Source organism: Prionailurus viverrinus, chromosome F1 (assembly GCF_022837055.1).
Source record: "Prionailurus viverrinus isolate Anna chromosome F1, UM_Priviv_1.0, whole genome shotgun sequence".
NCBI classification, from domain to species: domain Eukaryota; kingdom Metazoa; phylum Chordata; class Mammalia; order Carnivora; family Felidae; genus Prionailurus; species Prionailurus viverrinus.
The window spans coordinates 20154989-20180291 of NC_062577.1; the positions used below are offsets into that span (position 1 = coordinate 20154989).

General features: G+C 36.0%; 1 protein-coding gene across 1 annotated transcript in view; it reads right to left on the minus strand.

Annotated features, from left to right (window-relative positions):
• HMCN1 (hemicentin 1) overlaps positions 1-25303 on the minus strand; it is a 474606-nt gene that overhangs the window by 358761 nt on the left and 90542 nt on the right. Inside the window, exon 2 of the mRNA XM_047840704.1 lies at positions 13496-13566. Coding sequence (XP_047696660.1) covers positions 13496-13566 — 71 coding nt within the window. The remainder of the gene's footprint in view (positions 1-13495; positions 13567-25303) is intronic.

The following is a 25303-nucleotide window of genomic DNA, read 5'->3' on the forward strand; positions in this document are numbered from 1 at the left end:
TGGAAGTTACTCTAAATGAATTCATCTCATTGAGATCTCTCTAGTATGAGATTCATACTAAAACTTGAATGTAGCCCTAAAAAACCACATGTGTTGAGGTGGAACCTCTAAGCCTTTAATTATTGTTTTTTACCCTATAAATTTGAATAGAGGAGTTTAAAACCACATCTTAATAAAACCTATATGGTCAACAACATTTTCTGTATTGGAACACCTTATTCTCCTGAAAAAAAAAAAAAAAAGCCCCTCTGTGAAACACTGAACTTCATATATAGTAAGTTTAATATTGGTTAATACCCAAAGGAAAGAGTGTGATGAGTTCACACAACTATAACTCCACAGAGAATTTCACAAATATAATTGCAAATGAAAGGCATTCCTTTTATTTCTTGACTCTTTTATATCACACTCTCAAAACAAAGACTTTGACTTTTATGGACAAACTAATATAAAGTCTCCAAGCAGCCAGAAATTTGAGGAATGTCAAGTCTAGCGGAAACATTTTGACCTACGTATATCAGAAACCCATACTAGATGTACTTAATATCCCTTAGGAGTGATCTGTGTAGCTTAGTGGTTTTCCTGCTGTGGAAATCAGTGTATTCTTTACATTAAAAATAATTATGCTGCCCTGAATTTCACGTTTGCAGACACAGATTTTATTATAATCATATTGATTCCATACCGATTAGAAATTGTTCTCAAGAATAAAACTCTTCTCTTACCAAAATAGTACAATATCTTAAAATTATTATCTTTCTGTCTATACTAGATTAGTGGATAACTGAAAATTAAAAATAATTGTTAAATGATAATTTATATCTCAGTGAAACTATTTATCTCATTATGGATGAAGGTTTTTAAAAGGAAAAATAAGTGTTTTTTTCCAAGGGAAAATTTCATATAATTTATATTAAAAACTCCCTATCTGATACCTGAGTTTGATTTTCTAATCATTTTAAATCATAAATAATCACTAAAATTATGCAGTAAAGGAATACTTTAGATATGTGCTGTCCAGTACAATGACCACTAACAAGCCTTGGGAGCTATTGAGCATCTGAAATAATGGCTCGTGAGGCTGAGGAATCAAATATTTTATTCTAATTAATTAAAATTTAAATTTAAAAAGTACTAATTTTTCATATCGATGAAAAAATTGGATATACTGAGTGAAATAAATAGATTATAAAAATTAATTTAAACTGTTTTTAAAATTACACATGTGGCTCACATCCTATTTTTGTTGGACAGCACTGCTTTAGAATGATACTTGGTTTTGTTATGCAGGCTTCATTATAAGGTTGTTGCTTTGCACTAAAAGTCTTCCACGAACTTTGCTTTCTGTCAGAAGTTATTAAAAACAAAATTTAAGTAATTTTAATTTACTAAGGCTCAGGAATCAAGTGACAATCTACTCCAAAAATCTATAAATTATTGACTTTGTTTAAGTATACATAAAGTTTATAAACAAAGTTTTTGCACATTGATATATATGAAGCTTATCTACAGGTTTGCTAATAATGTTTCTCAAATCATTATTTGATCTTCTGATTCTTAAATTCAGTTTTGGCAGAACAGGACTAAAGAGAACCATTGTCAAAATGTCCATGTTTATAAATAAACCTCACAACGTCAGATACTTCAGGTTGATCTATATCAAACTCATGTACAGATTTTAGAATCGGGGGCAATGGGATTATTACTGAAACACTAAAAACAAACCATTTTACATTTTAGTTCCACACTTTAAAAAAGTAGTCCTTTAAAAAGTCTTAACATTTTATGTTTTGATATGAATACCGAATGGGAAAAAACAGTAAGATAATATCCCATAAAACATCTATAATGGAGACATTTAGAATTGATGAACTTGAATCTATGAAAAGCCTCATTAATTTAATTGACACTTTTACTGGTAGTAAGATACCTTGTATTGACTCAATGGATATCTACTCTAAGCCAAACACTAAGAGAGTACTGTCACATACACTATGGTATTTACTCTTTATCTCAATTGATGACGTAGGTATCATTTTTAGCACAATATATTGCCAGAGGACTGAATCTTTAAAATCTCTTCCTAAGGTCACATGACTTTTAAGTGAAAGAACAGAGACTGGAATTCAATTCTGCCTGGCCTGAGCTTTCATGCAAACTCCAGTGAGGCATTTTATTACTTTCATCAACCTCTGTGACTGCAAGCAAGTAGCCTGTAAGAGAAAACTATAAAAGCAAAGGGGAAAAGATTCTCATTCTTCCAGATGCCCACAGAATATTGTACGTTCTTCTATTGTGGCATCTGCTGAGTTGGATTGTAATTTTTATGTTTCCTCCCACTATATCTTTATTCCTTGAAGAACTTAGTAAGTGGTCCATTGTGGTTGGATGAATGAAGGGATAAATGAATGAATAGTGAGTATATGAATGAATGAGACTGTGCAAAACAATCTTGACACAATCTAGGCGTGCTGTGTTCAACCTGAGCTTTACTCAAGCCTAGCCCATCTCATTTCAAGTAATATAATTCCAGAGCTAGGTCTCCTGAAGTACAAGTGCTTATATATACATACTCTAAGTGGTATACAAAACTAACTCCTTCAAGCTTTCATATCTCTGTATCTCTCTGTCTCTCTGTCTCTCTCAATCATGGCATGGTGTCAGGTTTAATATTTAACAAAAGAAAACAAACATGGCAATGGAAATGTATCCCCTAAAACCACATAAACCTGCACACATACATGACAATGCAAACTGCTTTTGTTAATTGTGTTTTTATTTGAACTCTGAGATAGACTTATCTGTATCAGTGGGCATATTCTTACTCAGTATTTTGATATTCATTTTATCTTCAGAATTCTACTGATAGCTACAACTTACTAAGTTGCCAAAGACACTTCAGATAGAAAAAAAATGTGTACTGGAAAAACAGAAGCATGTGACCCTTCATAGTAAATGTCGCTCCTGGAATTAAGGAAAAAAACTGTAACCTCAGAGTTACAGTGATAATTATGTTAAAAAATAAATTCCTAGAAAGCAAGATAAAATAGGAACAGAAATCTTATCAGTCAAGGGAGTAATAAAATAGAGATTATCATGCTGTCTTTTCTAAATATAAGACAATGTGGGAGTGGCAATGAACTAAACTGAACCTTTAAACCCTGAGAAGAGTTGGAGAAAAATGAGGTCCCTGTCCAAACCCCAATGGGGAAGTGTTCGTCAAACAAGTGATCAGAGTACTGGAAATCTCAGAGCAGGCCCTCACCCATGCCTTATTATGTCTTTTCTAGTCAACCCAATTCAATTCTATTTTCTTCATCCAGTTTCACTGAAATGGTGCTTATACCAGTTGTTTTCCAGGTATGTCTAACTCTAAGCAATGAAAAAATAAAACTTTTTTGGTAGGCTCATGCCTAAGTCCAAAATAAGTATTATTGGCATTATAGTACTTGCCCTTATTCTAACACAACTACAACCTACTAAGCCTTGTTTCAAAGTCAGACTGTATTTTTCCTTCGCACGGAATACTCACTGCTTGAAATGTCTTATTTCTGTAATTTTCCCTTTACCTATAAAATTCAGGAATGAAACTCAGTCTCAAGCTAAACGAGAGTTTACAACCCTCAGTTCTTCTTAAAACACAGTTATGTGATTCTATGAGCAAGAAACAAAAGGTACATGTGGAAACCATTACATTGCATTGAACCTAACATAAAATTTCATTCAAGCAAGTATAAAATAAATTAGAATGACTACAGAACCCTAATGCATCAGTGACATTTGGTCTTCATCACTTGTAGAAACTATGGCGGGGATGTACTGAAAGATAATTGCAGTATTTCAGAGCCCAAACTTCAAATCTCTATAATCAAAATAAAAGTCCAGGCAGTCCACCATGCTGCCCTGAGTTTAGAGAAGGTGGAATCCAAATCAAGGCTTAAAAAAACTGTTGACCTTTCTTTCAGATGCATTAAAAGGTAACAATTACAACCATTTCCTGCCTTTCAGGTTATTACCTGCCAGTAGTAACTCTTCAGCAATTGATCTTTCAGTTTGTTGGAACTACCTTCCTGTTTGGCCTAGGAGGAGATTCAGTTCACTTCAGTTTAAATAAGGATACACTATGTACTATGCATTCAATACCTTCATTAATAAATCAGAAATTGATACACCTTCATACTACTTAAGAGAATTCCTTCCCGGGGCACCTGAGTGGCTCAGTCAGTTGAGCCTCTGACTTCAGCTCAGGTCATGACCTCATGGCTCATGAATTCCAGCCCCACGTCGTTGGGCTCTGTGCTCACAGCTCAGAGCCTGGAGCCTGCTTCAGATTCTGTGTCTCCCTCTCTCTCTCTGCCCTTCCCCTGCTTGCACCCTGTCTCTCTCTCTCTCTCAAAAATAATAAATAAACATTAAAAAATTTTTTTAAATAAAAAAAGAGAATTCCTTCCCTTGCCCATCAAGGATTCCATACCTTTTTATTTTCTTTTCCCACAAAATTAAGACATTATCCTGATCCCTAGTTGGGATTCCTGATCTCTCCTACTATATGGCCTTGTTTGCCCAGAGAGAATGAGCCAGAAGAGGGCAGAAGGTGGCCCTTGCAGCCAGTCATTATCTGTCTATTCAAGGATTAGGCAGGCTTTCTTTCTCCCTGTTTTCCCTGGGTTATGACCCTTCTCTGTCTTTACTAAGCACTCTTCAGATTCAGCCTGCCCACTAAAATCTCTGTCTTCCTTTCTACTCCAACACTCACATATGGATCTTATATGCTTCCCAGCACATTTGGTATTATCTTGGTTATTGGGTAGTTAATGGAGATTATAATGTGATTGTGTAATGTGTGTTTTATTTTATGCGTAAAAATATATTTATACTGCTTATGTTACTTTAGGTCTTGGCAAAAAGATTATCAACACAATGCATTTTTTACTAATAAAATCATTATAATTTATGAACATTATAATATATAGGGAAGTTTGAGACAGACAAATTGTATGGGCTATTTTAGAGCTAGCAGTCATTAAACAAAACTGGTGAACTAAGATTTAGATCATCTCACAGGAGGAGATTCCATATATATAAACAGACCAGATAAATGAGGACTTTCAAAAATCAACATGAATATAGAACTATGAGACCTGGTTTAAAGTTTATATGAAAAAATCTGAGGGACTGAGCTGGTAACTGCACCTGAATTCAATAATCTGATACCATCGCCAAAGAAATCTTATATTGGCCTCAAACATGAAAGAGCTTCCCAGACATAGCTCCAGAGGAGGACCCCAGGTATCATCTGGTGATGAAGATCAGTGCTATTAAATCTCTAACTGGTGTTAGTTCATTTCTAATGTATTGATAGGTTTCTGGAAGGGATTCAGACATCTGATGGGGTAATTGGACAAATAATAGTCAAAGTGAGTACTCATACCAGGATTCCACAATTCTTCTTGACATTTTTTCAAGGCCTAAGAATAAAGACAGCTTCTTAAGAACTGCTCTTGATCTGAATTGAGAAAAAAACTCTACATTCATTTTGCTCAAAGTGAGGTTGATAGTTTTCTCTAGGAAATCTGGCTTTAGGTCAAGAAACATTCTCCCCAGGAAAACATTTTGACCTCCATCCTTACCATCACCTAAAAATGGACAAAATCAGATGCAGTACTTATTATGGGGAATAGGGTAATCCTTTGGTTACATAAGTAGCATGTATGGGGTGAATCCAGGCATCATGGGTCAGTGATGCCATTCTGTGACATGTAACTGTAATATTTACTCTGCAATGACTCGTGTATTTACCTTTTGGAACATTCCCATGCATGCACCCTTTGAAAAGAAAATCAAAATTTTATAATCATAATCCATACCTACGTCATTATGTCTATATTCTGCTTTGAAAAAGTAATCCAATAGTCAGAATACTCTTCTATACTCTCTGTCCTTTGAAGTGCTCATAAAAGATCATTAAGAAATCATCTAGCTATTTGCTTCTGGATAGGGTACCAAGGTGGATAGTTAGAAAAGAGCCAAGCATTCCCACTCAGTGCCCTCCATTCTCTTCCCTCCCTGAGGATTAAGAATTACTTGTCCCTCAGAGAATTCATATGGTCTAGCAGGGAACTCTAGCAGCACGTGAAAGTTGTAGTAGATGTTTCATTCAAGCCCCAAGAAGTTTCAACTCTAACAATGAAAATAATCAAAACATCACCTACAAATACAACTAGGTTGTGTGGTAGTATGAACACTATCAATCTCTTAAAAAGCATCTTTTCCTCGTGTCTCTCCAATGTGTTTGTGAGGTCATACTTAAATAAGTTTACCACAGTAAGTAGTGAGAACACATACTGAGCAAAAAGAGCAATTTTGTTTATAATTAACTTTGTCATTTGCTGCTCAGTAATTTCGGGTCAGCCAACTACACAAACTGATGAGAGGTAGCAGTGAAAGTCAAAATCTTAAAGGAATGAATTCATTTCATTGAGGACGAGACCAGCCCTAGGCCTACCATCGTCTTTAATTCTCTTCAGCACTATCTTGAAGTAAAATGCAAAACAAATGCTATAAACAAATGTTAACTTGATTGGACTAATAAGGTTACTTAAATCAGTATTTAGAAGGAAAGTAACAGAGTCATAAAGGACACTGTCTTAAGCATTAAATACCTCCCGTTATGTGACCAGCTTTGCTATTTGCCAGTTTGGTGACCTGATTGTTACCTACTATCTCAAAGCTTGAGTATCCTCCTTTGTAAAAGGCAATATTAATATTTGTGTGGGTCTGAATTGAGAGAAACACTTGCAAAATCACAAGGCACATATTCCACAATTGCTGCTCGTTTACGGTATAAGTGTTTGGTGATTATTTCCCTTAAAAAAACCTTCAGGGTACTGGAGGTAGTAACACAATAGAAGTAATAATAGCTAACATTTATCAAGCCTTCACTTTGGGCCAGACACTGGTTCTATTATTCTTGAAGCTTTTACATGTATTATGAGTTACATGTGTTGGACTCATCTCATCTTACCTAAATTAAACACATGCCATTCTTCCTGTAAAAGTGAATACACACACACACACACACACACACACACGCATTTGTACAAAAGAATACTTAAATAGAAATAAAAGCTGCTGTCTTCAGTGAATCATGTCCAATACCAAAAATGGAAATCATATCTCCCATAGTCTATATCTACACTGACATAAAATCCCTTCTTGTTATTTTTATCTAGTCATGTCTTTTTTTGCTTTTCTTAATTTCTTTGTCACATATTAGTTTGATTTTTAAAATTCATTAAGAAAACTTTCCTATAAATTGAGAAATAAAGAGCATACTTTTACATAGTAGCATGATTTAGAATATCAGAAATTAGAGGCACCTAGGAGGTTAGGTGTACGACTCTTGATTTTGGCTCAGGTCATGCTCTCAGAGTTCATGAGTTCAGGCCCCATGTTGGGCTCTGTACTGACAGCGCAGAGCCTGCTTGGGATTCTCAGTCTCCCTCTCTCTCAACCCCACCCCATTTGCATTCTTTCTCTCTTTCAAAAAAAAAATTAAAATATATATATACAATACCAGAAATTAGATAAAGTGTATACCAAATTGTCATCATAAATTTCTCTTCTATACTCAGCACTATCTTGTCTTCTTCTTTTTAATAGTCTTGGCCTATCTAGTGATGATTTTTCATACTCTCCTTTGGCAGTTAATTCTAACATCAATTGTTTTTACATGATAGCAAAACATTTGTCGCCTTAACCTTAGCCTGCTGCATTTTGTCTATTTACCCTTCTATTCCTGTTAAAGAATTATAATAATTGGACCTTAACCTCATCTTCTTCATAACTCCATCCTGTTCCTATATGACAATGTTGTTCTACATATTTTTACTCTTATTTCTGCTTTTTGGGGGGGGGGGTCAATTTTGCTAAAAGACTTCACAAAGGAAAATTAAATTATGTGTGAGGATTTTCAGTTTTAGGGACCAACTATCTATATGAAAAAATTGTAATTCCATTATTGTAAAAATACCTTCCTTCTTTTTTTACATTTCAAGTGTCTGACTAATTGCTTTTTGTTCTTTAGAACATTTGGATAAAAGGCTTGAAAGCATATTACTGCCAACACCATTTTTTGATTTCTAAAAATCAAAAGCTTTCTAGTTTCTTTTTTTTAATGTTTACTTATTTTTCGAGAGAGAGAGAGAGAGAGAGAGAGAGAGAGCGCACAAACAAGGGATAGATACAGAGAGAGAGACAAAGGATCTGAAACTGGCTCCATGCTGATACCAGAGAACCTGAGGTGGGGCTCAAACCTATGACCAGGAGATCATGACCTGAGCCAAAGTCAGATGTTTAACCAACTGAGCCACGTAGGCACCCCAGCTTTCCAGTTTCTTATAAAGACTGTGACCTGAGACAAGACTTTGCACTGCATATTTACAGAGATACTAGGTCTCAAAGCTCTGTGGTTTGAATACCATTTATTATCATTTGTCTTCCGTTCTTTTTCCCAGAGAGAAAGCTCAGATGCTTTCCAAGTTGCTTCCATGTATTCCAGATGAAAGATGATAAAGGAAAATAAAATTAATGTTATAAATGTAATGATTTAAGGTGACTGATTTTTTTCTAAGTTTTTCTTGGAAAATTTGAAACTATGTTCCAAGTTATCCATATCTCTGTAAAAAAATAGCTAAGCTTAGTGTAATCTTAATGAGCAATTATTTAATTTACTTCAAACTAAATTTACTTTTCTTGTTTTCAAAACTATTACAAATGTAAGAAAATTATTAACTTAAAAAATTTGTTTAGGGGCTCCTGGGAGGCTCAGTCAGTTGAGAATCTGGACTTCGGCTCAGGTCATGATCTCATGTTTTATGGGTTTGAGACCCACATTAGCCTCTGTGCTGACAGTTCAGAGTCTGGAGCCTGCTTCGGATTCTGTGTCTCCCTTTCTCTCTGCCCCTCCCCCGCTCGCGCATTGTCTCTTTCTCTCTCAAAAATAAACAAACATGGGGCACCTGGGTGGCTCCGTCAGTTAAGTGTCTGACTTCAGCTCAGATCATGATCTCACCGTCTGTGAGTTCGAGCCCCGCATCGGGCTCTGTGCTGACAGCTCAGAGCCTGGAGCCTGCTTCGGATTCTGTGTCTCCCTCTCTCTCTTACCCTCCCCCATTCATACTCTGTCTCTCTCTGTCTCAAAAGTAAATAAACATTAAAAAAATTTAAAAAAAAAAAAAATAAAATAAACAAACATTAAAAAAAATTTTTTTAAATTTGTTTAAATCTAAGTAAGCTTTAATAGGACAGCAATTCTTGTTGCTCATGATAACAGTGATTTGCAAGGAGTCACCAAAAATGGTAGAAGGGGAACAGAAGAGGAGTCTGGAAATTATATACAAAACAAAATTTAGTATTTTATACTAAAATTTTATGAAATATGTGAAATTTAGTTTCTAGGCTGATTTATGAAATAATAAAATATTCTTTAAGCAAACACTGAGGAGAAAGAATATATTCTTTAGATTAGGTGTTAAGTGATGATGTAGCCTACAGCTTTTTCATATTTATGAAATATTTTCATAAATATGAAAGGTTTTTCATATTTATGTTGAATGAAGGGAGAAAGTAAACATTTGATTTCTTATCCAACTGGTTGTTCTACTTAAGCATCCTTTTGGATCCCAAGACAATGCAAAAATAAAACCCATAAGATGCAGCCAATCCAGAGAAAACCTCCAGAGAAATGTACACCCGCTTTCATTCCAGGAGAAAAGAAAAGAAAGATAGAATATAACCCCACGGACTGCCTGTAACAGTCTCAAGTCCAAAAGGTGATGCAGGAGGGCTCTGGGAAGGGAATCAATGGAATACGAGTCAGGAATTATGATCCTTTGCCCTGGAGACAAATTGAGCACAAAGGATAAGCACACTCCTTGAAGATTCCTCAGAACAAAAGAAAGGGAGAGGCAGGAAATCAGGAAGTGCCAGTGCCAGGTCTCATTGAGAATGTAGGGATTTTCATTCTAGCCAGATATTCAAGAATACAGCTCAGCTGTATTTTTGCAGAGAAAAAAGAAATGAATACAGTAAATCCTTTCTTAACGTTCTATCAGCTAGAAATCTCCATTACTTGGCCCTTCTGAATCTCTGTGTAATGCAAGCTGATAATTAGGTTTTTAAGTTATCTTTTGCCCCATCAAAGCTTAAATTATATTTGATATAGTTTTACTGCTAAATATATATTTTTAAAAGAGGCTACCCTGATATAATCCCTATTTAAGTCCACTTTCATGCAGATACTGGTTCATCCCACAGGTGGATCAGAGGCTCAATGAGAGGTACAAGGCCCTTGCTCTTAGTAGCTCATGGTAGACTAAGGCAACATAAAAATTTTAACAAACAGGGGAACACAATTTCTAATTCCCATGGTCCATGTACAGGCTAGAAATTTTTATGTAAATATTTTTTTCAAAGGATCTGGACATCCAAAGTGGCAAAGAATTTGCTATATTGAAGAGCAGAAAAGTAAATTCTAAGTAAGTATGAAGATAATGACTGGAAAAGAATGACAGTGTAAGAGAAAGGAAATAAGGGATTTTTAGTGGGAAAGACCATCAGAATAAATTTAGTAAAAGAGAAAACTAGCCAAGGGATAAATATATAAATCCATTTAGGTACTTATGAAATATGATTTATTTTAGCATATGATTAAAAATTATAGAGACAGGCACAAGAAAATAATCATGATTGAATACATATTTGGAATGCCAAACTTTGGCTTTTTCACCCTATGCCCCAATTATGCTCATACAATACACAGCTGCAAATCAAATCATTCACCCAACAGTGAAACCAAAGTATGAAAACTCCAAACTCTAATTTGGACTGTGTTGATTTGTACACAGTGGTATATTCATTCATTCTTCCTTTCTTTCATCAAAAAGTGAGCATGTTCAATATGCCATACATTTTTCTAAGGTAATGATGAGCTAAATCAGACATGATTCTTCAGTGTGAAATCCCCACTACTTTGTGATGGAGAAAAGCAGTAATATATGGCCAAACCTTAAGGACAGGGAGGATCTCTGAGGAAGTGGTGTTCAAGATTAGACTTGAATCCTGAATACAAGATTTTAAACTAGGTTAAGGGAGCATGGAAGTGAGGGCAGGATGAAGGACAGGAAATTCCTGTGCAAGGAAAAGAGCATGTGCGAAAATGCCACTGGGAGATGAGTGGAGGATAAAGATTTGCAGAGAGTCTATGCAAGGCCCCTAAGACAGAGCACAGAGCCCAAAGGAGACAGTGGTTCTACACAGGGCTGACAGAGAGACTCAAAATCTTAGGAAGAATTTAATGAGGTGGGGATAGGGGATGACTGCAGAGGGTATTAGGGGAAATGTTCAGAGATGTATTTTGAGATTATTTTGTTTGTAGAATGGAGAATAGTCTGGCAAATAAAAGCAAGAGCAAATGCAGGAAAATCACTTAGAAACCTTTTTTGCATTTGCTTAGACTAAAGATATAGTAATTGGGATTAGGGTAGTACCAATAGAAATAGTGAGAAATCAATAGACATAAAAAATATTTAGAAAGTTAAAAACCACGACTTGATGGTTTGGATGTTGGGGGAAAATCATCATATTAAAGATGATTCAGTTTTTGGTAGTATAACCAGAATATTGTGGTCAACATTCACAAAGACAAAAAATAGAGGACAAAGAACAAGAATTTAGGACCAAGTGTAGAGCAATGGAAAGGGCACATTTGTGAGTTTCATTGTAGAGGCCCATTGTGACATCTAGGGGACTGACATAAGGATCTGTATGTCAGAGGAGAAGTCTTAGGGGCCATTTGTTTGCCTCTGTTTGAAACAGTAAGTGAGGTCACTTGCTCAGGGCAGATCGCTCACTGAAACAACCAGTAGTAAAAGGTGAGAGGATGGAGGTTTAAACAGAGTAGACAAGATCTGTAATTATCATTGGGACAAATGGGAAATTTAATCAACCAGAAAAACATAGTAAGATCATGGGAGTACTGAGAATCCAGTGTTGTGTATCCACAATGGAATCAACCTGCTCTGTTGTAAGACTTTAACAGCACATCGCCCTGGTGGACAGGCATGAATAATGCAGATAATTGGAGTTATTGAGGAATACAGTTTTGCCTTTTGAAGAAAAAAGCAATGGACAAGGAAGAAAAAGAGGTGTTTTTGAAATGATAGGACTCTGAGCTCAACTGGAGGAAAGTAAAAAAAGGAGAGATCTGATGGCCTGGGAGACAGGCTAGGGGTTAATGAGGGTGAAGGAGGAGTTTTAAACAGTTGTGCCAACAAGCTTGGTGGACAGATGGTTGCTGCTGGAGGTTAAGATGCTTGAACTAGTGCTTTGAGAGGTAGAAAGGATTATTGATGATAAGGTCCTGAGGGAGTGGAAGACTGAGATGGAGTAAAGAACAGGTTATTGCAGATGACTAGCAGGTCAAGGGACTGAGGGGAGAAGGCTCTGACAGGTCTTTCCCATAAATGCTGAAGTCCCTGGAATGATGGCAGCCCTGAAGGGGAAACGTAGCCAATGATCTAGGTACCAGTAGCTTAGGTGAACAGTGGGGAGTGGTCAAAAGGTCTGGAAATGACTACAGCAAAGACCATCCATGGAGAAGAGTATAGTGAAGCAGCCTCAAAGAGCAAGTTTTTTTTGTTTTCATGAATGGATTTAGCAATAATGATCTCAAAGCAGCCCTGAGGGGAAAGTACATACTAACCCTATCTCCAAGTCCTGTTGTCAGAATATCAGCTAAAGCAATGTTATTCTTCTTCTCTAATCACCTAATTATACTTACTGTCAAAAATTTTATACAGTTGACTTAGACCAGAGAACATCAAAATTATTTTTAATTATACCATTTCTGTTGTGGGGGAAGAATTAACTGTTGTTTATGATTCTCAGTGAAGGGACTCACCTAGAGCAGGCTTCAGTAAACTTTGTTGTAGAGGGTCACGGAGTAAATATCTTAGGGTATGTGGGCCAGTCTGTCAAAGCTACTTAATTCTGCTATTGCTGTATGAAAGCAGCCATAGATAATGTATAAATGAAGGTGAACTCAATCTGCCCCATTTACATATCTATTGTTCAATTCATTCAGAACTCAAGTGAGAAAAGGAAGTGGAATTAAAAACTAATAATTATTTCTGGAACACGTGGGTGGTTCAGTCAGTTAAGCATCGGACTTCAGCTGAGGATATGATCTCATGGTTCATGAGTTCGAGAACCGCATCGGGTTCTCCCCTTCCAGTTAGTAGCCCGCTTCAGATCCTCTGTCTCCCTCTCTCTCTACTTCCTCCCCTGCTCACTCCCTCTCTCTCAAAAATAAATAAACATTAAAAAAAATTTAACCCAAAATTATTTCTTTCAGGTTTAAAAATAAGGGAAATCAGACAAAAGTTCATGATTTTCCTTTCCCCTGAAACAAATAAAATTGAAAGCAAGCACTTACCTGAACATACAATTCTCTGAGTTCATATTGAAATTTCTTGGGATCTGTGGTAATTGTCACTGGGCCAATTTCTATGAGGATAAAAATGACATAGATAAGTAAATTGTAATCAATAGCATTAAAGAGTTTATCATGTTTGCAAATGTCTTTTCATTGTACACTACATGGTTATTTATTAGTAAGAGATATATAGCCAGCAAAACAACAGACTGTTTCTCAGTTTATAGCTACCAAAGAATAACTTAAAATTTTCTGGAAATTATGTATATTCAGAGTGACTTTTTAGCCTTGGGAAATGCAAAGGAGCAGTCAAAAATGTTGTAAGACCAAGAGCCAGGAGACCCCAGGTTCAGTCCCTTTTTACTCCCATCAGTCAATGAATATTTATTGAACACCTACTTCATTGCTGACCTCTAAATTAATTACCATCCATCCTATAATTCTGTTTTCTCAACTATAAACTGTAAATTTGTTTGCAACTTTTCTGTAAGTCCAAATTAGTTAAAAATAAGAAGTTTAATATTAAACAACAATAAAAATGACCTTCAATGCCACAGAGTTTTCAAGAACTTGCAGAAGCATTGATATGAAAACATTAAAAGTCGAAGAAATAGTCCCCATCACTTCCTTCCCTGGGCTGGGGCTGCTGTCCATCACTATCACCATTTGCCTGAGCCGGCCCTGATCACTTTGTGGTCACTGCCACCCTCACAACTACCCTGATATATTGCACAAACCACTATTCCAAATGGGAACAAGTGGGCCACTGCATTTCTTGGAAAACCAGGACCTAAGGTAGGTGAAAAGAAAGGGCCCAGACACCAGGGGTGGTTAATTTGGCAATATTTTTTTTTTGTAGGATGCAGCATGCCTATAGTAAACATTTTCATCCACAAAGATAATCTTCTTAAAAATAACAATCAACCTTTAAAAGAGAAAGTGGATGGGGCACGTGCGTGGCTCGGTTGAGCATCCTACTCTTGGTTTTGGCTCAGGTCATGATCTCAGGGTTTGTGAGTTTGAGCCCCACATTGGGCTCTGCACTGAGAGTGCAGAGCCTGCTTGGGATTCTCTCTCTCTCCCTCTCTCTCTGCCCCTCCCCGGCTCACTCGCTTGCTCGCTCTCTCTCAAAAAATTTTTTAAAAAATAGACAAAGTGCCTTTACGAGTATCAATTACTTCCTTAAGAAACACCCATAGATTTAGTAATAGAGTATTAAAACTCATGAGTATCATGTGCACTGACACTAAATTCCTAGGGTGGATGGAAAGTTTTCCATTTTATCTAATGAAGATACAGGCTGCATTCAAAATGATAATGTGCAACTACAATACCAAATTATAAAAATATTTAACATATAATTTTTAACAAGACATGTTCTAGCTTCAAAGGCACACTGCTAGAAGAAGACTTTATGACTTCAAAGGATAATAATTAATTAGTCAGGCCTTCTATAATGTGCTAAATTTAATACAAAAATAGACTGTAGGATTTTAGAAATAAATGAGGTAAATTGGAAAGGAAGCACAATTTGTCTGCCATAACCCATGTAATTTTTCTTAGAAATGACATGAAAAAAATGCCTCCAACCTTCATCATACAGATCACAGATCAGCCACCTAGCAGTATACAAAAGGAGTGGAGAGGCAATTGGAGAAATTGTGTGAAAATGCAAACATGTGCATTCCATACCAAGCAGAACAGTTATTAGTTATGTAAAAGTCTTGTCCCAAGTGTATGGAAAATCAGAGAAGCCTATTCCCTCAAGACTAAACAAAGGCATACTTTGCAAAGGAATGCATAATAGCAAAGAATATGCCAGGCAGTTACACCCCGACATATAAATTTTCAGTAGCACTGTCAGGCTAAACTTCTATGTTTCTACATGGCATAATACTGAAATAATTCTAGAATTCAAAGCTCAAGAATTAGAAAGAAATACAAAGAATACTGGAAAAAGGCAATTACATAAGAATACAAAGAGAACATTCCCCATAATAATAATATAAAAAATAGTCCTGGATATATGCCTGTTCTTCAACACAGGAGATCAAGGACTGGTATTGAAGTAAGAAGACTGATTAGGCTTCATTTGTATCCATAGACTCAAATATCCATTTGTTTCCAATGAAGATAGGAAATCCCTCCTGAATTTCATTAATAAGCATTTTTGCAAACTATACTGGACAGCTGAGATAAATCTTTTATCAGTTATGAGAAATACTCAGGAGAGGTGAGGGCTTGCTGAGCTGCCATATCCCTCCAGCTGTAAGCATCCTTTCCAACTCTTTTGAATAGAATGATATGACTATTTGGCAAAAACAGCCCTCCTCCCTTTCAGGACCTGCTTCCATTCCACTCTTACTCTTCACTTAATAGAGCCCTGTGCCAGTGTGTTATGAGCAATTTCCTCTTCTCTTCCTTTTGGCTCATGTTAGTTTCATCCCCTGCCAAGGCTTTGATGACATCCAGTAGGTACAACTTTGTCCTCTCTTCCTGCCCGAACACGACCCTCTATTGCATATAGAATTAAATGAGAACTCTCCAAGGCACTCCAGGCCTCTCTTCTATTAATCCAATTTTCTACCTTTGTCAACACCCCTTAGCATGAGGCCACTGTGCTTCCTCACCATCCCATGGCCATCCCCACTGTCTTTCATCTGTCCATATACTGCTCATTCTAAAAAGCCTGACTTAAGTCCTACTCCTTGAATGTTTTGACTTTTCTCCAATTTGCTTTAATGTTGTTTTGATAATATTTGTACAGTAAACACATGGGAATAATGAAGATGCACAGCATTCAAGAGAATGCAAAGATCACCTCCACTTTATTCAGTTAACTTTATCTAGTGATTTACAAATAAAACACACCAAAAATCACTCAACCAATCAACCATCAATCTCCAAACAAAAGCACTGAGCTAGAAGGGACATCAAAGATCATTTCATTCAATCTCTTTATCTATAGAAGAAAACTTGACGTCCAGCAAAGATGAAATTGAAAATTTGGGTGGTTTAAAAAAAAAAAAGTTAAGATTTCTGAAAATATTTTCTATACAGAGCAACCTGTCTGGCTCACTAATATTTCTTCTTTTCCAAGATCTCCATTCTGTTGATGACTAAAGTACCACTAACTTTCTCCTCCTTTCCTCTGGACCACAGGCAAGACAGGCCATGATCAAGTGCCTAAACTGATGTGTACAACATCCAGGATTCTTAATTGTTGCAGGCCTGGATATTGTCTTTAATAGACCAAAGAACAATGAAGAAAAAAATAAAGGTTAAAGGTCAAGCCCAGGCCTTCAGATCCTTTATTTCTTGCTCATTTCCTTACATCATGGAGACTCTATGCTATAGCTAAAGACCATGAGACATGATCGATATGATGACAATAAGTCAACTAAGAAAGTTTTCAGTTTTCCCTATTAACTAAATGTTTTGTTTTTTAATCAAGTTACTAATACATAATCAATAGACACAATTTTCCATATACACTTTGTCTTACAAAACAAAAGAATCATTACAGCAACATGCATTATTACAAATATAAGAAATACGCCATGCTTCAGAAGACCACTTTTTATAAAAGAAAAAAAAACAAAACACAACAGTGTCCAAAACTGCAAGGCAATCTCCCCTTTCCATTAATTTTGTTGTATCTCGTTTCCTAGGGACTTATCAGATAGGTTGGATTTATTTCCAGCATCTCAGCCATTGTTCTCTTAATCTGAGTTGCTAGATTGTATTTAAGAAAATAATGGAAAGAAGTTCACAATGTAATATTTTCTTTCACTGCTTCACTTGGCAAGATCAATATCCAGTTTCTCACTTCCTTTTTCCTTTCCACTAACAGATTTCTGCTCCTTACAGTTTTTCTTTACTCAAAGTGTTTCTTGATAATAAGAGAAATAGTTACTGCTGCTTGCTGGGGTTTAAACACTGCTTGTGCATGATTTGATAACAGTATGCACAATTGTTTTGGTTTTCAAAAATACATAGTTCACGGCTTTATATTAATAGTGACACATAAATATGTGAAAAGTTAAAATGAGATCCCTAAGCTACATTATAAACTAATCAGTATTTTCAAAGCATTATAGAAAAATCAAAAATAACTATAAATCATAAGGCCTATCATAACGGAAATTTAAAGATAGTTGAAAACTACATAGTTGAAAACTTACACATAAGCCATGGAAACTTAGAAAGTCTAATTTAGCAGCTGAAAAGAGCTAAGTGATACACAAAAAACATGGCAAACTTTCTCAGTGCCCAGAGAAAATAGAGACCCCTGAGTCTAGGGAAACACAGTGAAGGCATCAGGAGGAGACGAGGAATGCATTGGGACTTGAGGAAAGCACCAGATTTTTTTTTAAAATGTTTCTTTGTTTGTTTGCTTGTTTGTTTGTTTGTTTATTTTTTAAATATACGAAATTTATTGTCAAATTGGTTTCCATACAACACCCAGTGCTTATCCCAACAGGGGAGAAAGCACCAAATTAACAGAGGGTGGTATTTATTAGAACAAAGAAATTCCAGGCATTGGGACACGGGTGGTTCAAAACTGCTTCCATGAACTGAATCTCAACTGTTACTCTCTCTAAAAATTCTACTCCTGGGCAATTAAACATAAATCAATTATAATATCTTCTATGTGCAAACCTACTTGTAAATAGACATATTCAAAACATTCAAGTTGTCTAAAGGAAAATTAATAAATTATGTTTCCTGTTTGGGGATGCTACAGAAAATCAGATTAATAACTATATTTACTTTTACTGTTTTCGATTTAATCCACAATGCACTCTTTCTAGATTTCTCTATTCTCACTCAATTATAATGTTGCTGTCCAGCACCATTTTTAAATGATCTACATCTAATCCACAAAAACAGAACTGTCTCCTGACTTTGAACTAAGCTAAGGACAAGTATATTTCAGGACTTATTTGCGTACATTCCTACTCACAATAGAATAGGTAATGTTCAAGACCCTTAAGGCCCTTAATGATTGTTTTGACATGAAGTGATATATTTGGTGTGTTTTATAAAATCCAGGCCAATGATGAATTCATGCATAGCATGTTATCTAGTATTGATTAAATGGCATTCGGCTCTACTATCCAAAGAGATTATTCATTTAACGATGTTATATGATAACCTTAAATATATGCACTTAACAAAATTGCAGCTAATATATGTAAAATGCAAGGGTCATTTCACTTGGACTGTTGAACAAGATATAGAAAAAATCATGAACATGAATTCACCAATGTTACACAGCTGTTTAGAACAGGAAGCAAAGAAGAATGTCTTAATAATTGACACAGGATTTTGAGGTATATTGAGTAGGAAGGATGTTATTGCTTACACTGGACCTTAGCCATAGCTGTAGAAAGCACTCTTGAAAAAACAGCTGTGGGATTTTTAATGGGCAACAAAATTCAAATTCAAGGTTTTATATGAAATCCTAAATAAAAAATGGCATTTTAGCACCAAAACATATCCATGCATTGATAAGGTATACTCAGATAGGAAAACATAAAATATTTTCTCGTGCTATTTAATAAAATTTAATTAATAAGCTTTCCAGTGTGATTAAGGTACTTTGAAAACAAACAAGAAAATGAATACTATGCACAAGAACATTTTAAAATTTAAACAGTGATATTCTAAGTAAATGTGTTTTTAATTTTAAAAGTATTAAAATTCATTTCAAAGTTTTAATTGCTCTCTTAGACAATTCTTTAGCATTAATGGCCTTTCAAATAAATCTAGACATCAGTGAGGGACAAAGAAAAATTATAAAAGGAGTAAAATGCTGTTGAAGAAAAAGTACATTTACAAGTCCTTAGAAATGAATTGTTAGTGTTGTTAAAATTTCCACGTTAGGAGAACAGACTTAATTTCAGCCCTGATTGTTTCCACAACTAAACAAATATATGGAGTCCTTTGATCATGTTTTCAGGGAAACTATAATGCAGAGATCCAAAATCATATTTATGAAGTAACACTTTATTTGCAAAAAAATATGGGAATCACAGACATTGCTAAAAATATGATAGATGCATTTATGTGTCTCTATATATGTGATAGTATGTATATGGTTTCCCCCCCAAATTGCATTCATTTACTCAACCAACAGACACTATCTCCTTATAGTTAGTTCCAATTGGCAGGGAAAAGCACAAACAAGCAAATACATTTAAAGAGTTAGCAGAATCAGACATGTCTGGGTGTGTCCTACAAATTAAAGGGCTGACTTCAGGGACTTAAGACCGGTGCATTTGTATGAGGTCCTGCTCTCAGAGGCCTCTGCTCTGTTGAGAATACTTTGCAGTCAACTGTCTTGAAATAATTTTATCTTTGAATTTGTGTTTTATAAGTCAAGTTCAATGGGACAATGGAACATACAGTCTGAGCTTGGAGCCTTAGCTCATGGTGGGTCCTGCCTGCCACCACTTCTGAGGACAAGTTCTCAGCCACCTCTTCTCCCACTCACACATGCCCCACGCTCTACCCAGCAGCCCTGTTGCTGCCTCGGTCGGCTGTCACCATCCACCCAAGCAGGGACCTGATGTGAGGATAGGGAGGGGTGCGAGCTCCGGCCACCAGAAGCCATGTCTCAGCCAGGAAAAACCTTCCACACACTCTCAACCCAGGTACCAAGCACATATCAATGCCATGATTTAAAGATCCCTGGGACTTGCCTGCCTGCCAAGGGTTGGAGCTACAGAAAGAGATGTGTGGCTCAGATGACCAGACCTTACCCCAGGCTGATGCACAGTGCTTGTCCCACACCCGGCAGGGGGGCGCAACCCCACAGCCCATCTGGCCAGATGCCAAGCTCAGCCCACAGGGCAAGTGAGGACCCCAAGGGCAAGCACGGGTCTGTACTTGGCTCACAGATATTCTGGTGCCCAGGGGTGCTCCCTCTAGGCACCATATCTAAAGGCTCTTCTTTTCCTCCTTGCAGCTCTCTGAAGTCTGTCTTCAACCATTAGCATGGATTTTACTATCCATCTATATTTTGTACAATGCCAGGGTTTTGAAAGAGAGAGACAGAGACAGAGCATGAGCAGGGGAGGGGCAGAGTGACAGAGGGACACAGAATCCAAAGCAGGCTCCAGGATCTGAGCTGTCAGCCCAGAGCCCGACACGGGGCTCGAACTCACAAGCCGTGAGATCATGACCTAAGCCGAAGTCAGATGCCCAATCAACTGAGCCACCCAGGCGCCCCTGTACAATGCCAGTTTTAAATGCAAATATCAGAGCATTTAACTCCTGCGTGGATTCAACCAAATTATACAATCTGTATTTTTGTGTTGATGCCAGATGGTGCTTCCAACTGGCTAGAAGAGACACACACAGGCCGGACTTAGGAAGATTGAAGGAGGAACCATTCATTTATACTCCCAGCAGCAGTATAAGTGTTCCAGATTTATCATGACACTGAATTAAGTAATACTCCTTATTGAAGAATAGAAAAGATTTTTTTAATGAAAAAAACCCCACAGTTATATAAAAGAAAGCTAAATATTAAAATATATGTATTCTGACAAGTCAATTTATGGATTTAATACATTAAGAATCTCAGAAAAGTTTTTTTGCTTGTGTGTGCTGTGTTTATTTTAAACAGCACGTGGTCATTTTGTATTAATGAAAATTGACAAGGTAATAAAGGACATCACAAGCATCAATAACTAAGAGGATAGTACTGCTGGTATACAAATGAATATATAGTAACTAGAAAAAAATTAATAATCTACATACAAACTACTATCTGAAGATAAGGTACATAAAATAGGATTATTTAAAAAATATTTAACTTTAATTCATATTTTATAGTATATAGCAAAATAAACTCTAAAAGGCTAACATGGTTCAATATAACCATTATTATAATTTTACCTGAATCCAAATTAGAATATAAATCAGATATATAAAAGAATAACATTCTTCTTTTCAAAGCAATAGAATAAATCACTAGGAAAAATACTGACAAATATGAATACATAGAAATCAAATGAAAATTGATTACACTCGGGGTGAGTACAGCATAATATATAGAGTGGTCGAATCACTATCTGTACACCCAAAACTAACATGCACGGTGTGTCAACTATATTTCAATTTAAAAAATATCAAATGAAAATTAAATTCTAAAATAAAGTAAAGCCAGATTTGGCAACACTTATGTCATCAATTAAAATAAATTAAAATCTACACTATCTGAAGAGATCATTCAAATTTGTACAAAAAAAATAATAAAGTATCAATCACTACATAAAAAGAAAATTCATTAGAAGAAGGAAACCAAAGAAATAAGACCAGAAGCAAATGTCTGTATTTAGTTATAGTGAAAGAGATGTAAACTTCAGTCAATTTTAAGTACCTGGTAAGAAAGAAAAGAATCTTTTTTAAGCGTATCACTCAAACTGTAACACAACCTGGAATATGTGTACTGTCAGTAAGATTTTAAGTGGTTACCACTTCAGTGAAATTTACTATAGTTATATGTATTTTAGGTATGGTAAGTCTTTTTTAAAAAATTTTTTTTAGTATTTATTTTTTGAGACAATGCAAGAGACAGAGTGCAAGCAGCGGAGGGGCAGACAGAGGGAGACACAGAATCCGAAGCGGGCTCCAGGCTCCGAGCTGTGAGCCCAGAGCCCGACGCGGGGCTCAAACCCACGAACCGTGAGATCATGACCTGAGCCGAAGTCGGACGCTTAACTGACTGAGCCACTCAGGCACCCTGGCATGCTAAGTCCTAAAAGTCTCTTCTGATAAAGTTATTTTCCTTTTTGTTGTAATTCACTGGAAATTAAAAAGACAATGACATGACTAAGGTATCAACAAATAATGTCAAAATAGAGAAATGTTTAGAAATATAAATCTCTAATATTGGGCAGCAATTAAACCATTGTTCCGTGTTGAAACACAAGTAAACATTTATCGTAGAACATTAAATAAAAAGGGAAAACATAAATTGTATATACACTTTGATTCCAACAACAGAGACAGATATGCATAAGGACAAATTCTGAAAGGTCACACCAGAGTAAAAATTGATGTTTGGAAGAGGTAGAACAATGCATACTTTTTTTTTTCATCAAAAAACTTTCAAATTAGTGGACCCATAAATTAAGGAAGGAAAAATTTCACTTGAGCACGTATAAGCTTGAGGTTGTACTCATGAATTTTGGCTGTATTCATGAATTTGCAGCTCTTAATTGGTTTATAATGGTCTCTAGAGAAAGGCACACAAATATCTCTCAGCATTGGGTAAATCACAAGGAAAGCACTGATCTGGGACATTATCTATTACTGTTGTGAGGTGAAATATTTGAAGAAGGTGAAATACTTAGAATTTAATTAAAACAGTCATTGTCTGGACAGAGTATTCTTTTTCAGTCCTCTCACTTCAAGCTTTCATCTTTCTTTCAAGTGCACAACTCTTGGCAATGTCATCTTCCTACTGTTAGTCTTTATTGAATATACAAAGAATTCCTTCTGATGGAATGAAATAAAACACTCTGCAAAACTTGTAACCCTGAAATTCAACCTCAATCATATTTTGGTTCTATTATTGTTATTTTTGTTTTCTCTCCACACTCAGGCAATGATGCGTGCCTATTCATATACACATGTGTCTCTAGTCTTGCTTTTTTCTCTTCAGAGGAAAAATACTGAAAACACAAAATATTCAGTGTAATTATAAAGACTGAACATGAAACTGAATCATCAATGGGAGCATCCATTTTAAATTTAAATACCTCTCCTAAATACGAAGAAATTCAAAGTATTCACCTTAGTTGGTGGCTGAAAGTACCACTGAATTGGAAGTTACCGCAGTCTCATTAAGGTCGATGAAGTTAATTACTTTGTTTCAGTGTGAATATTTTCCAAAGGTATTTTCAACCCAAGACAAATCTGCACCTGGTACCCATAGTTGGTACTGGGAAGCCATCTACATAGCAGCCATCCCACTTCCTCTCTTCTCAGGTCACCAACACACTGCTGCAATTGCAAGGCCAGGCATGTGTGTCCCCACAGATACCAACAGGCTGTGGCACATGTCCAATACTTGCCAAACACTACAGACAAGGAACAAGAGACATTCTGTTGCATTTTTCTGGTATCACAGTGATCAGTCTCTTCTTATCACCACAGGGTTTCAGTATCTCTGCTCCAAGTTCCCATGCTTCTCTACTTCATTTTGAAGAGCATTCCTGTTAACTGATTACATCAAGCCTTCTCTTTAAAACCTAAACTTCAAAAGGCAGGGGTTGTTTCTTTGTTGTACGGTCTGTACTCAAACCAAAATGCAATAACTAACATATATTTTATAGGCATCCATTAATAACAATTAGCAGAGACACTGAAAGGGAGATTTGTCCAAGTAAAGTTCCCAACCACACTGATTAATAGTGCTTAGATTGGTGCTGGTCCAGATCCCACCAGAAAATCTTCATAGACTAGATGAAAGTGTCATTTGTTTTGGAATTGTTTATTCACATGGCCCATGTTTACTAAATGTTGGACTGAAGAGGCAGTCTACTGCTTTGGTTAAGAGTTCAGGTTCCCCCTTATCAAACCAAACTTTTCTTCAAGACTTCACTTCGGTCTCAACTTTTTAGAATATCTTCCTGAATGTTTCAACTCTTAGAGATCATTCCTCTGAATTATTTTAATGACATGTCTTAAACTGCTTGTTTGGTATTTACCAGATGTGATAGGCATTTTCTAAAATAGCCTCCAATGATCCCCACTGGCTGATATTCACACCCTTGTGTAATCAATCCCCTTTCCTTGAGTATGGGCTGAACCTAATGACTTCTAATGAAGAGAATAGTGCAAAAGTGACGGGCTATCACTACAAGATTAGGTTACAAAGAGACTATGGTTTCTGTCTTCATACCCTCTCCTGCTCTTTAATTAAAATTACCCCTTGTGCTCCTCTATTTTCCTATAGAGAGGCCCACATGGAAGGAACTGAGGGCAGCCTCTGGCCAAGCCATCCAGGACCTGAGGCCTTCTCCATCCAACAGCTCATGAGGAACTCAATCCTGCCAACAACGATGTCGGTAACTAAGTGGACCCTTCTCCTGTCAAGCCATGAAATGACTACAGACCAAATCAGTACCTTGATGACAGACTTTCAAAAGACCCTGAGTCAGAGGACCTAGCTAAGGCATGCTAGGATTCCTACTCAACAAAGTATGCTATAAAAAATGCTCGTTCTGTTACAACACTAACTTTCGGAATAATTTTTTGTGCAGCAACAGATAGCTACATTAATTTAACTGCATATTGTCTCCCAAGCTAGATTATAACTGTTCTGATGCCAGCAACTGTGACATTTTGAATCTCCATCCCTTGGATAGTGATACTCACTCTTTGATAATGGTGATGTTACAGAAATACATTGACAACAATTTTGAACAATATATACAAATAATTACCTTAAAATAGTCCCTATAGCAAACATAGAGGAATTAGTCTATCTTCAAGAATCTGTAGTTTAATTTGCAATAAAATGTAAATATTTGTATGTATATATGTGTGTGTTTATAATAAATAATTGTCCAAACAGAAACACACAGATCCCATAGAAATGACCAATTTTATTAGAGGTGAACAATTAAGTAATTATTTAAGTAACTTTAAGTATTTAATTATAATTAGGTAATCATAAAAGTAAATGAACAGGAAGTGTGAGGTCTAGAAAAATCAGAAAATATTAGTATGACTATGTGAAAAATATGTAAGAAAAAGAAAATACTAAATATTATAAAAACTCTTAAA